Consider the following 12,951-nt stretch of genomic DNA (forward strand, 5'->3'; position numbering starts at 1 on the left):
ACTTGTCCCCTGTCTTGGGAATTTTCCTCTCTAGTCCTCAGGCAGAATCTGACCCCATCCCAGGAACTTAGGAACGCTTTCCCTTCAGGCATGATGGTGGAGTCTGGGTTAAGGTTCCCATGGAGGTGGGGTTCCACAGAGTGAGGGGCTTGACGTGGCAGTAATCAGCCAATATATTCATGGAACTACGTATGGGAGTTGGCATGTGATTCGCTCTCAGGCAGGAGTCCACAGAGACCATGGGCAGGCCCCATTCACCTGCTTATTCTCTCTTACCGGAGTGTTAAAGAGGAGGGCTGTACCCCTGTCCTCGGTGTACACTAGTCAGGATGCTGCTGGGTTACATTTGGAGGAGACGTGGTAGGGAAAAGGGCTGGTGTATCTAGAGTCTGACTCAGGAAGCCAACCTCCACAGCACTCTTTCGTTTATTTCCTCAGGCTATTTGGAATGCTCTCACCCTGGCTGCTCCCTGGAAGGGGAGGGCTGGAGTAGTACAGACCACCTTCCCCTCTTCAGCAATCAGGTGTTAAATATCATTTATATATATCATCTTTGCAGTTATTTTTATGACTTCAAGATAGTAGACTCTCTTCCATTGCAAGTACCTGTGGCTTCAGCAAATCCTCTCTGAGCACCTCTGACTTGATCTCTCCTCTAGTCAGCATGTTGGATGCCTCCACCAGTGCTGTTTTCATGCTTAAAAATTATATACCAAGCCCTTATCCCTCATATGATACTCCTCTTTGTTTTAAGGTTGACATCTTAAATAATGAACTGTTCCAAGGCCTAAATTCCTTTTTAACTACCTAGTATAGGGAATAAAAACAATTTTTGATGTCTAGCACTTTCTATTAAGAAGTAACCATACATAAGCAATTGCACAATACCTTACCTGATGATACTCAGTAGGACCCTGACTAGCACTATTATGTGAACTTTAGTAATGATTACAGTACAGCCTTTCTAAAAGATCAAGTGTTGTTACTACCCAATGATACATTCATACTAATGTTAAGTAAAATTTCTAAATGTAAGCATTTGTTTGCTATTTATGGCTAGCTTTGAATAGTGGTATAGTAGGTTGATTTTTTGCAGTTGACTTGTTGTATATCTGACACATTTCCCTTTTTTTTTCCATCATTCTTTTTGTTTTGTAGGGTCTATATTTTATGCAGCATAATAAACTTTATCCTAGCCTCCTAAGACATTTAAATTATTATGTGATTTTGTTCCACAGTTGTCACCTCATTCTTTACAAATCTTAAAAGCAGCACACACACACACACACACACACACACACACACACACACCCTACCTGGGTAGTTACAAGTTACATTCTCTAGCTGACAGATGTGAGAAAGACCTGAAATGCTAGATTGACATCGTTAGTCAATGTTTTCTCTTTTGATTTAGAAAAATAAAGAACTTGTCTGAATCACCCATGATGCTGATAGATAAGAGAAACTGTGGGTGAAAAAACACTGATAATGATCAAACTTACGAAATAATTAGTGTCCCTTCCAAATAATTTGAATTCAGGTTGTACCTGCTAAATATTTTCCTTTTCCTGCCTTTCTGAGAATGCAGTGGGAAAATACTTGACTCACTAACAGCAGGTAACCAAATGTCAAGAATAAATGTCGTCAGTGTGGGAAGCTTGGTGAAAATAACAAGGCATAGAAAGTTTGTGATTTATAGTGTAAGATGCAATTTGTAATTGAATTATTTTTTATGATAAAATAATGTGAGTAACTATGGTGGTTTTTACCAACAGGTATTGATTTTAGCTTTATTATCTCCTCTGCTTAATTTTTTCTGATGTCTTTTAATTACTCATTTTTTATTTTTCCTAATTTTCAGTTATCTTGATAAGTCAGTATATAGGACATTTGGTTCACTGTATTTTTGAGACACATCCATTTATTACTCTTACATCAAGTCAGTTATTACTGACTATAATCATTTGTGTAATTCTATTTTTTTTTTTCCAGATTCGCCTGAGTGACATTATAGCAGCCAGAATCTTACGGTATGCAGACTTTGATACCTTAATGTACACTTGTGCTCCTGAATCTTACTTCATGGAACAAGTGGTAGGAATATTTTACTATTTTTTCCTTTTCTACAAATATTGTGATTTTTTTACTCTTCAGTTTTCCTCTTTGTATGAAACTCAAAACTTTACTCAGATAAACCAAATTTATTTACTGTGCCATCTTTTACTACATTTGTTAGCCATGTGATATTCTTTAGCTGTCTTATTTGTAAAGTCTGGTAGCCCTTTTCCCAAAAAAACTAATGGTTTAATGCAGGACTATTCAGGAAAATAAAATCCACATTTTTTTAAGAAATGCAGTTTTATTACATTTAGTACTACAGATATTATTAAAAATACAACAAAGTGTTGCTTATGACTTTTAATAAGTACACAAAACTCATTTTAAATTTTAGAAATTTGAAATACCTGAAATTATCCTTGTAAAAATGCTCAAGTTATTAGGTTATTAAAATACTTGCCTATTTAAGGGCCATGAGAAATTAGACCAATAAGGGATCTTAGTGACCATGTCATGTAATTTTTCCATTTGCAGGTAAGGAGAACAAAGCTTGAAAGATTTTGCACACTGGAACCAAAATTAAAATTAGCACATGGATTCTGGTGGATCTTGGCACTCCCCAGTGTACTTTTTTCTTTCTGAGCTGGTTTTTGTCTTCATAGAACAAGAACAAGTTGTCACTGGATCAGTTCTTGTCTAATAATGAATTCTGAATTTGTGGCAAATATAATAATGAAGTTTCACATTATTTGATTTTATTAGATCTTATGGTATGGGCAGCTGTTTTGAAGATGACAAGAGGCATTATGGAGCCATTGTTGACTTCCTGTTATCTTGTTTTAAAGTTCTATATCATTTTCACTGTTTTGTTTTGATTGGCTTTATTCTGTTTGATTTTATTCTCTTACTAAAAATTATTCTCTTCTTTTTTTAACCAGTCACTCATTCAGAAATTGTTATTGGCCACTAATTATCCAGGAAGCAGGTTGCTGTAGGCCAGCAGAGGGGTAAATGACCTGGTTCAAGAAATACAGCTGTTTCTTAGCCGGTCATACCCTACCACCAGAACAGGTCATGAGGATTATTTGGCTGATACTACTTCTGTTTTTATACTTCTAGTAATTATTTTGGCTGTCTTACTTGCTTTTAGCTCTTGTTTCACAGATGAAAATAACAGAACTTTGCTATGTAGGAAATAACAATCTCAGGTCCAGAGAACAGTAAGAACACATGTTTAAACTTAATATTATGTAAATGAAGAAAATACAGATCCAAATAAAAGAAAATATAAAGGACTTAGCTAATTCTAGCTTTAATAGGTTTATCATTAATCTTGTTGAATACTTTATATAGTTAATTTTATAATTTTGATTCTTGCATTGGAATGTGGACATCAATAGATATTTTGATAATGACAAAGACATTTTACCTTTAAGAAACATTATTGTGACACTCAGCTTGACATAGATTTTACTAAATTATTGTAAAATTCAGTAACTATTTTGAATAATTTGCTATATTTCAGACTCCAGTGAGATACACAAAGACATTATTGCTTCCAATTGTTATGGTGATTATTTATATTATCTTTAAAAAGGTATTTTTAAAATTTGTTTTTCACTGCTTTTTAGGTTTAACTTAAGAACTCTAGTCAATTAGTGGTAATTGCTCAGAAGTCTTTTATTTTTAGGGAGGGTAAATTCTTTCTTCACATTGATTATTCAGGTCTTTCTTTGTCTAGTATTATACTTGTTTTTATAGAGATCCACATTATTAAAGATTTTCTTGTATTCTTTCAAAAGATTGTACAACTTCCCTGCTATGTGTGGGGAACTACATTAACATTGTAGATACTCTGGAGAAATAAAACATGACCACTCTTATCTGAGGCAGTTCTGAGGGGTGGAAAGTAGAAACATTGAGCAAATAATCACACACATAACTAAAGAATTACAATTGTGATAGGTACTAAGAAAAATGTGTTGATGAATTTAATATTTTTCCCATGTAAAGAACATTCAAAGATGTTTTGATTTATTTTGCTTAGACAAGCTCAGGAAAAATTCGTATAAGCATTTATTTTCTTTTTTTCTTTTCCTATTCCTCCCATCCTTCCCCACCCCCCCCACACACACACTAGCACACCTCCTCCTCCTTTTCGTTTTTTGAAACAGGGCTAGCCCGAAACTCACTGTCCTCCTGCCTCAGCCTCCAAAATGCTGGGATTGTAGGTGTACCTCACACACCCAGCTTTGTATAGCCATTTAAAACTGTCTTTTACCATATGGTGAGCATTTTTACAACAGAAAGGAAAACTGTCACAATGAAAGAAATAATCTTTAAAATACCATTGCCGGATATGCTGTGCTGAAGGCCCATTTCATGACAGTGGGCCCTTAGGGATTTGTTTGTGTTTTTTGTTTTGAACCAGCTTTATTAATACTGTTTACCAGTTGTCTTGCCTTAAGTCAATATGCATTTACTTTGTGCTTTTCAGCAGACAGCAATAACATGATTTCTCTACCATCATACAAATTGTGGTTCTGTTGCAAATTCTGTATGTCCCCACACCCTCACACCTTGCCCCTTTGTTTTCACATAGAATATGAATAATTCATGAGTGGGTGTTTCCTCCTGATGCAGTTTCTCAGGGGCCACTCAGAGCCATTCAAAACAGAGGAAGTGAGAGGCAATGGGTTAGGTGGGAGCAAGTTTGCTGCTTTCTGTTCCCTGGGGATTTAGCTCAGCCACGTAAGCACCTGCCTCGCAAGCAGGTGGTCAAGTGTAAAGTAGATCTGCTGTTGCTGTATTCTTTTTTTAAAAACTGAGAACTAAGACTCATAAACACAGTAACAGCCCCCAAACACAATACAGCCCCACTATGCATGTGTACTAGCGACTGCACACCCACATACATACACACACATGCACACACATGTGATTCTGTGGACTTTGAAACATTCTTCTATGAGAGATTCTCTTGAATCAGTGAGAGAAAAATGTCAAAACTTACATTTCATTTTCAATTAGAGTCCAAGTCCTAATGTGTTATTTTTACACGTTCATCTCTGAGCTATAAGCCACGAATCCTGTGGAGAGAGAAATTTTAATTTATCCTTAAATATTTTGTGTTGCCTGATCACATTTGGGCGAACTCCATATTTTCTTCCTCTCCGGCACTCAGTCCCTTCTGATGAGTTTCATAGCCTCCTATAGCAGTCACTTTGGGTAGAAAGAGTAACCAATGAGGCTGTGTGGCCATAGCTGGTTCATTACAATCCAGAGTTCTGGGTGGAAGCAGGAACATAGGAAGGTGGGGTAGAAGGGAGAGACCCTCACTTGCTAGCTAGGCTGATATGAAACAATCCCTGCAAATACACAGCAGAAGCTGCTTCCTGTGTCCACACTAATCTGCTGCCCCCTACTGCCCTGCCCTGTAAAAATGTGAATTTCAGCATTAGTAAGTACTTATCCAAGTTAGGGGAGCTTAGGACCTCAAAGTTCAAGTACACCTTATAATCTATTCCAATACCTTTTATAGAACAGAGTTATCATTTTAAAAAGCAATTTGCTGGTGACAGAGATGGGACTTACCATCTTAAAAACTCACTCTGACATTAAAAAAACTTCTTTTTGGTGATATTGTTTTCATTAATCAAAAATGTTGCAACATTCCTTAGAAAATTTCATTTATTTGATTCTGTTCACAGGCTATTCGTGATGTTTTTGGTGCCTTAACTACAAACACTTATCTAAGGTAACTATTTCATAGTTGTTTTAAAACATACCATATTAAGTATTAAATTACAGTGAAATGTAAATTTTTCAAATATATATGTGTATATTTTTCAAATATATATATGTATATATTAAACTTTACCATTATGACTAAAAATGAGATAGGAACCAAATTTAGATATTTTCTTTTTAAAAACTGTTGTTCATATGGATTTTTTTATTTTAACTTGTGTTGGAAATAGTTATTTGTGCGACTTAAAATTTAAATTGACTTATTATATCCCTAGAAATTAAAGTCAGTAAACAGAAGTAGGTTAAAGTTTTATTTTGGCCATTACTAATTTTTTAGCTTTTAAAGAAGGTATACTTTCTTATTTTGCTGAATATTGATGAATAGTCTTTTTGCTGTATATTGATTGTTAAATCCTGTGGAAGTTACCAGAATCAAGGCATAAGTAGATGGCAACAAAATATAACATGAATTATAAAATAAATCCACATAAATAAATTGCTATCGGAATAGGAAGCAAATTTTGAAGGCAGATTCCCTTTTGAGGAAAATATTATATCAAATTAGATTTTATAACTATAGTATGTCACTTGATTTTATTTAATGACCTTTGTTTTTCCAAATAGATTGAGATTTACAGAAAAATAGTGAAAATTGAACATAGTTTTCAGGAACCTCATATCCCATGCTTCTATTTTTAATTAGCAGTTTTGTGTGGATCTCACAAGAGCGGAGACCTTTCCAAAATAAGGATGATAACAGACCCACTGTACTTAGCTCTAGTCATATGGGGGCCAGAGCACCCTGAAAACAGTCACACAAGAAACATGACTGATCTGGGGTATTTAGTTGGTAACAGAAGGTTGAGCACATAGCACCAGGTTCAGGTATTTGACAAGTGTAATGAGGAAGAGGACAGGTGTAGGGGCCAATTCGTGAAAGGTCCTTCGCTCACAGCAAGGAAGTCTTTCTTCCCAATTGTGTACTTTGTGTGTGTGTGTGTGTGTGTGTGTGTGTGTGTGTGTGTGTGTGTGTGTATGTTTGTGTGTGTGTGTGCATGTACACACAGAGGAGCTTCCAAAGCACAAGTACATTCATCTATTCACAGAAAATCATGCATCTCTTTCCTAGGTGTGCTTCTCACAGGTACTATAAGCAACTCTGCAGGAATCATTCTACAAAACACAGCAAAATACAGTGGTGCCTTGGTTTACAAATTTAATTTGTTATATGATTTGGGGAAATATGGCTAGGTTTGTATTTCTGTGGGGAAGATGAATGTGATCATGTTTGTCATCTCATACAGAGTTTGCAAATAGAAGCAAAAGTTTGCCAAATGCTTTTGTTTGTGTACCAAATTGTTTGCAAATAAAGATGTTCAGGAAGTGAGATATTACTAAGATTTTAGTGAAATCATGTCCTTGTCACTCTGCAACTTAGTATTTTTTTATATAACAGTATGTTTTGGGCTCGTGCCTAGATCTTCATTTTATTTTGTAATAGTCTTCACATTATACTGTTCTTTATCATGAGGGACCACTGTGTATTTCCTCATTTCTTTATGTATGTATGTTTAGTTTATATAACTTTTGTAACAGTGAGCAATGTTTTGAGTAGTGAACATCCATGTGTGTGTGTGTGTGTTTGTACGTACACATGTAGTATAGAGTATTTGAAATGAAGCTGTTAGACCTTAAGATATGAACTTTCTACAGTCTTGTAAATGCACACCATTGCCATCAAACTTTTAACCTTCTCTGATACATTAAAAAAAATTAGCCCATTTTATAAGTTTTTGGCAGTGAAGTATTACATTTTTTAATCACTCTTCTGGTGATATTTCTTCTTGATTTTTTTAAGGTTTTTTAAGTTGGTATAGTTACATTTATCTATCTTGGTTTCTGTTACCTGTGCTTTTGGTGTCATATCCAAGAAAGCATATCCAAACATATCCAAACCTTTTCAAACTCTGCCCACAAGCCATTTCCAAAGCCTCTGGAAAAACATGGTCAGGTACAGTCAGAGCAAACGACCCCACTCCTGGTACCAAATTCTTAGTTATTTTTTACTCATCGCTGAGACAAAACACCTGATGCCCAAATTTGGGAAAGGAAAGGTTTATTTCTTATAGTTTTTGGAGGTTTTAGTCCATTCTCAGTTGGCTCCAAGGCAGAGTGGCATGGCAGGGCCACAGTTCATGGAAGCTACAAACAGCAAGGCAAAAATAGGCAAGAGAGAAAAGACACACCTTAATGGCAGGAGCCATTAAATTACATGCTGGCTCCACCCCTATGTAGGTGTAGCACTGACACCGTCAATCTAAGCTCTAGACAATAAACCAATCATAAGTGCATAATGGAAATGCATGAGGCCTGGGGGCCACCGACATAAACCATGACAGGGGTCCAGTTTTATTATGTAGATATAGATATATAGTTTTCTAACACCATATGCTGGAGACTACCCTTTCTCCTTATGTAACATTGGTAACTAGTTTCATTTATGTTTTTCTCTTATTATTTATTTGGTGTTCATTGATACTAATGTTGTTTTATAAATATTTACATATTTTGAAAAATACGAATTTTTATTGGGAGCTTGAAGTTATATGTTATATCATGTAGTTACTACTGAGCTAAGCTGTCTACCATACCAATTCTTTTACTGCTTTCTGTCGTATGTTCTCTGAATGTTACCTTCTATATAATATGAAGCATGTATTTTCTTTCAGTGTTTGGTTTAGATAGTGCTCTTGCTCATTCCATGATTGTTATAAGATGGTGCTTCTGATTATAAAAAGAATCATCTTCATGTTATTCCTTTTCTTTTGAATTCTCTCTTCTAGAATGTAATTATTGCCACAATCACATTTTGTAGTATTTACACTCTGTACCTTTATTATTCATTTTTAACCTTTGTGTGACATTTTGGTTTATGTGACTCCTTATTGGGCTACTTTTTTTTTTCAATTTAAGCTCCCCTAACACTTAGTTTTAAATTGGTGAACTTATTCCGCATTCATATCCACTGTTTTGGATTTGGATTTGCTCCTGCAATATGATTCTATATTTTCCATTCATCATGCATCTCAAAATAATTTTCTTAGCATTTACTGACTAGTTATCCATATTCCACTTCAAATTTACCATTGGTTTCATCTAAGTTATTAACTAGTATCTTTATATTGGTGCCAATAATTAACATCTGCCATAAAATGGTTATTATTTACTGTGTGTTTGGAGATCCATTAAGTTTGTTCTCTGTATTAACTCAATAAATCCTTATACCACCCTGAGAGAAAAGAGTCTGTTATCATTCTGTTGTTTACAGATGAGGAAACCTCAGCTTGGGGAAAGCATGTAATTTCTTCAAAGGTACTTCTTACTCCAGTGAAATACCAGAGGCAACCCACTTTAAAAAGCGAAAATGTTTACTTAACTCAGTTTTGTTCAAATTCCAGGATTGAGTGTGGACTTCTGTGTAAGGCAGCACATCATGGCAGAGGAGAGGGTATTGATAGGTGGTATTATCTTTACTCCTCATAGGACATTTTGATTTGAACATTTAAATCATTCTTCAGCTTTGGCGAATTTTGGTCTCATATTCTTTTACTTCAGCCTTTCTTCTATGACTTGTATTATTGCTTTTATTATCTCTTTCTCTGCTATGTTCTTAGAATCCCATGGCTGGGTTTTAATTTACAAATTTCACCTGTGTAATTTTGTTTTAAAAACAAATAAGGTTAAAACTCTATTTTGAGATTTCAAATTAGTTATATTTTCCCAGAATTTCTGCAAGCTTTTCTAATTATATGAATGTGATATCCTCTTAAACTTCACTGAAGATAATTGGAATTTTCATTTAACGTTCTTTATTTCTTCCTTTAATCCTGTTCCCTGAAAGCTTAGCATTTTTTGTTTCTTCAGCCTGGTGTTTAACTTTCTTGCCATTTTCATATTGCTTTTGCACATCTGGAATCAGTTGTTATATTTATTTCCATCAGTATTCACGGTAGGGGACATCCTTGGCAGTTATAATAGTTACTTCCCTCCTGGGCTGCTTCTGTGAATGTAGCTGCTCACTGCAGAGTTCTGCTGTGACTGGAAGCTTTCTGGAGCAGTGAGGCAACCTCCCTGGCTTGGCTGCATCAGTAGGCAAAGAGCTACCACAGAGCCAGGGTAGTGTGGTAATGCTACTGCTGTCCTGGGAGACTTTCCCCTCACCGCTCTTACTTAAATCTGCAGGTCTTTGTGCCATTGAATTTCTTCTGCATGTGACTTATTTCTCTCCCTGTTTTAGTTGCTTTTCTCAATGTTGAGACAAAATACTTAACATCCTAGAGTTGAAGGTTTATTTAGCTCACAGGTTGTACAGTTTTCAGCCCATAATCAGCTGGCTGACTCCAATGCAGGGTGGCACATGCCAGAGAGGCAGTAGTTCATGGTGGTGGAAGACAGCAAAGCAATGAGAAAGAGACAGAGTGGCGGGGGGGCTCTTTCTGTCCTTGTATTGTATGTGTCCTATCTGCCAGGATTAGGATGGTGCCAATCCAATCAGTGGATGGATGTAGCAATCACCCACCCTTAATCCCAGCACCCTCAATCCCAGCATTGGCCTGCAAATCAGTCACACACTCTGGATTCAGCCACCTCTGAAGAAAAAACACTATGACTGTGTGAGCTTTGAGGGGACATCTAGACACAAACAATAATACTCACCTACCACAAATTCATATTAGAAGACTTTTGTACCCTGTAAAAACTTTGCTAAAATACCCAGCAGAAGGACAAAATGTGTAGTCTCTTACCTCTTTTGTGAATCTAACATAAGCTCTATGAGGATAACAATGATATCTTAGAGCTCCAGTGGCGCAATCAGTTAGCACATGGTAATTATACAACAATGATATCTTATTTCTACTGCATTCGCCACACAGTGGTATACGTACTTCGTAAATCGGGATCACTTTTCTGGAACTAAAAATAAATAAATAAATATGTTTACCCGATAATTTTTCTTGTTGGGCATTGTCCTAATGAAATATTCCAAGATGCACAATGATTTATGTTGAAGGATATTCAAATGGTTTATAATTATGAAAAATCAAAATTACAGCAGCAGTATTCATCTACAGTGTTATATTTATTGTATATCTCTTGTATATGTAATAAAAGATCTATTCATTTATCCTTCCAGAGGTACAATCACCTCTGGAATTCAGTAAAAATCATTCTATCTTAACCACAGAATATTTTTTGACTAACTGTATTATTTTATTTTATTTTTTTGGTACTGGGTATTGAACTCAGGACCTTGCACTTACTAGGCTACTCATTTTTTTTCTCAGTCTCACTGTGTGTTTCAGGCTGGCCTTGAACTCACTGTGTAGCCCAGGCTGGCCTCAAACTTGCAGCAGTCCTCCTGCCTCTGCCTCCCTAGTACTGGGATTACAGGCGTGCACCATCATGCCCAACTTGATATACTTTAAATAGGATGACTGTAAATTATGCCTTTAAATGAATGAAAATTTTAGTGGTTTTACCTAATCTTTATTTATGCTAACTCCTTTACAGAAAATCAGGTATCAAAATGTAAGAATAAATGAAACTCTCTTACATAATCATACTGTGATGAGCATTCAGTAAATAGATAATATTTTTGTTTTATTCCAGAAAACAGCTCCTTGAACATGGTGAGGTAAAGGTTTCCTCATTTTCCTCTCCGGGAGGCTCCTGTTAAATTCTAGTTCAGAGATCACTTACGAGGGTGCTGCCTTGCTTGGGCTGCTGGGCACTGGTAATGCATTTCTGCTGAGCCTGCTCTGCAGTCTGCTCTCGCATTTGAACAGTAGGGATTTGGAAGCCAGTTTGCAAAATACAGAACAATTGCTGTTCGGAAATAACTCATCCTCCTCTATAATACCGTGCGCCTGCCTGTGTGCGTGTGTGTATGCAGATGTTTTCACATTGGTTTTGGTTTTTTTTACAGAATAAGTACTCTGCATATATGCAGTTTTATATCCTGGAACTTCTCCAGGCCATATATAATTTTTATTGGCTGTGTATTTGTGGAAATGTAGCAATTTATTTCTTGTTCCTGTTTATTAGTCACTTAGGCTGTTTCCTTTTTTTGCTATTAAATATACACTTCAGTGATCATCTTTGTAGTGAATCTCTATGTTTTGATTATTGTCTTAGATGAGTTTCTAGAATGGCAGTTTAAATCAAGGGAGTTGGCTGTTTCCCAGGCCCTGATAAATATTTTGAAATATAGCAATGCACCAATGTATTTTGTTAGTGCTTATTTTGTCTCTCTTAACATGCAGTATTAATCCTAACCTTATGAATGTGAATACCTCATTATCTTTAACATTTAATTTGAGTATTAGTGATTTAGAACATAAATATTTAGTTGCCATCTACTTTTTGTTTCGTTAGTTATTTTTGCTTATTTGTTGTCCCTTTTGCTTAGTTGAGTTAACATTTCATGAATGTTTGCTAGAGAAGTTTCCTTTGAAACCTTGCTCAGTAGAATTATCACCCAGAACAAAGTAGTGCACCCTGCTTATTAGTATAAGTATTTATATGTATGTCCTACTCCTTTTAAAATGATCATGTTCCTACGCTGCTGTCACTCCTGTCATCGACTGAGTGACCATTTGTGAGACAGTGGTCCTTCCCTATTTCTGTCCCGAGGCTTACTTCTCACATTGCACAAATCCTTGCCCAGATGTCACCTTTTCAGTGCAGTCCATGGAGACTGTCGTCCTACACTACAGCCCCCTGCCTGTGGCCCAGAGCACGTCCTGAAATCCTGGGCTCTTTGTCCTGCCCTCGGCTCTTTCCCCTGTCCCAGGCTCTTGACCATGCTCTCACCATCTGTACTGGGCTATAACGAGTTCATTTATTTACTGTGTCCACTTGTTGACAGTCCTTTCTAAACGTGCTGTCTCAGCCTCACAGGAGCAAAGTTGTTCAGAGTTTTATCTGATATGGATGTTCAGTGGATCTTTGTTGAGTAAATAAATGTTAACAGGCATAGTAATATTTTAGATCTTTACCCTAAAACTAATAATTTTGAAATAATTTGAATAATTGAAAGCTAATAATTTTCACATACATACTTTTTCATTGTGAAACACATGA

At 36.0% G+C, this 12,951-nt stretch overlaps 1 protein-coding gene across 6 annotated transcripts in view; it reads left to right on the forward strand.

The window, feature by feature from the left end:
• LOC100712828 (probable C-mannosyltransferase DPY19L2) overlaps positions 1-12,951 on the forward strand; it is an 85,614-nt gene that overhangs the window by 49,881 nt on the left and 22,782 nt on the right. For 4 of the 6 annotated variants that reach the window (XM_063233974.1, XM_063233975.1, XM_063233977.1 and 1 more), the window contains 3 exons: positions 1,993-2,094; positions 5,769-5,815; positions 11,479-11,503. In XM_063233974.1, coding sequence (XP_063090044.1) covers positions 1,993-2,094; positions 5,769-5,815; positions 11,479-11,503 — 174 coding nt within the window. Of the gene's footprint in view, positions 1-1,992; positions 2,095-3,583; positions 3,656-5,768; positions 5,816-11,478; positions 11,504-12,951 lie in introns of all 6 variants that reach the window. The other 2 variants (XM_063233973.1, XM_063233976.1) reach the window with 1 other exon arrangement.

Source organism: Cavia porcellus, unplaced genomic scaffold, assembly GCF_034190915.1.
Source record: "Cavia porcellus strain 051 isolate PalLab524CR breed Dunkin Hartley unplaced genomic scaffold, mCavPor4.1 scaffold_23, whole genome shotgun sequence".
NCBI lineage: Eukaryota > Metazoa > Chordata > Mammalia > Rodentia > Caviidae > Cavia > Cavia porcellus.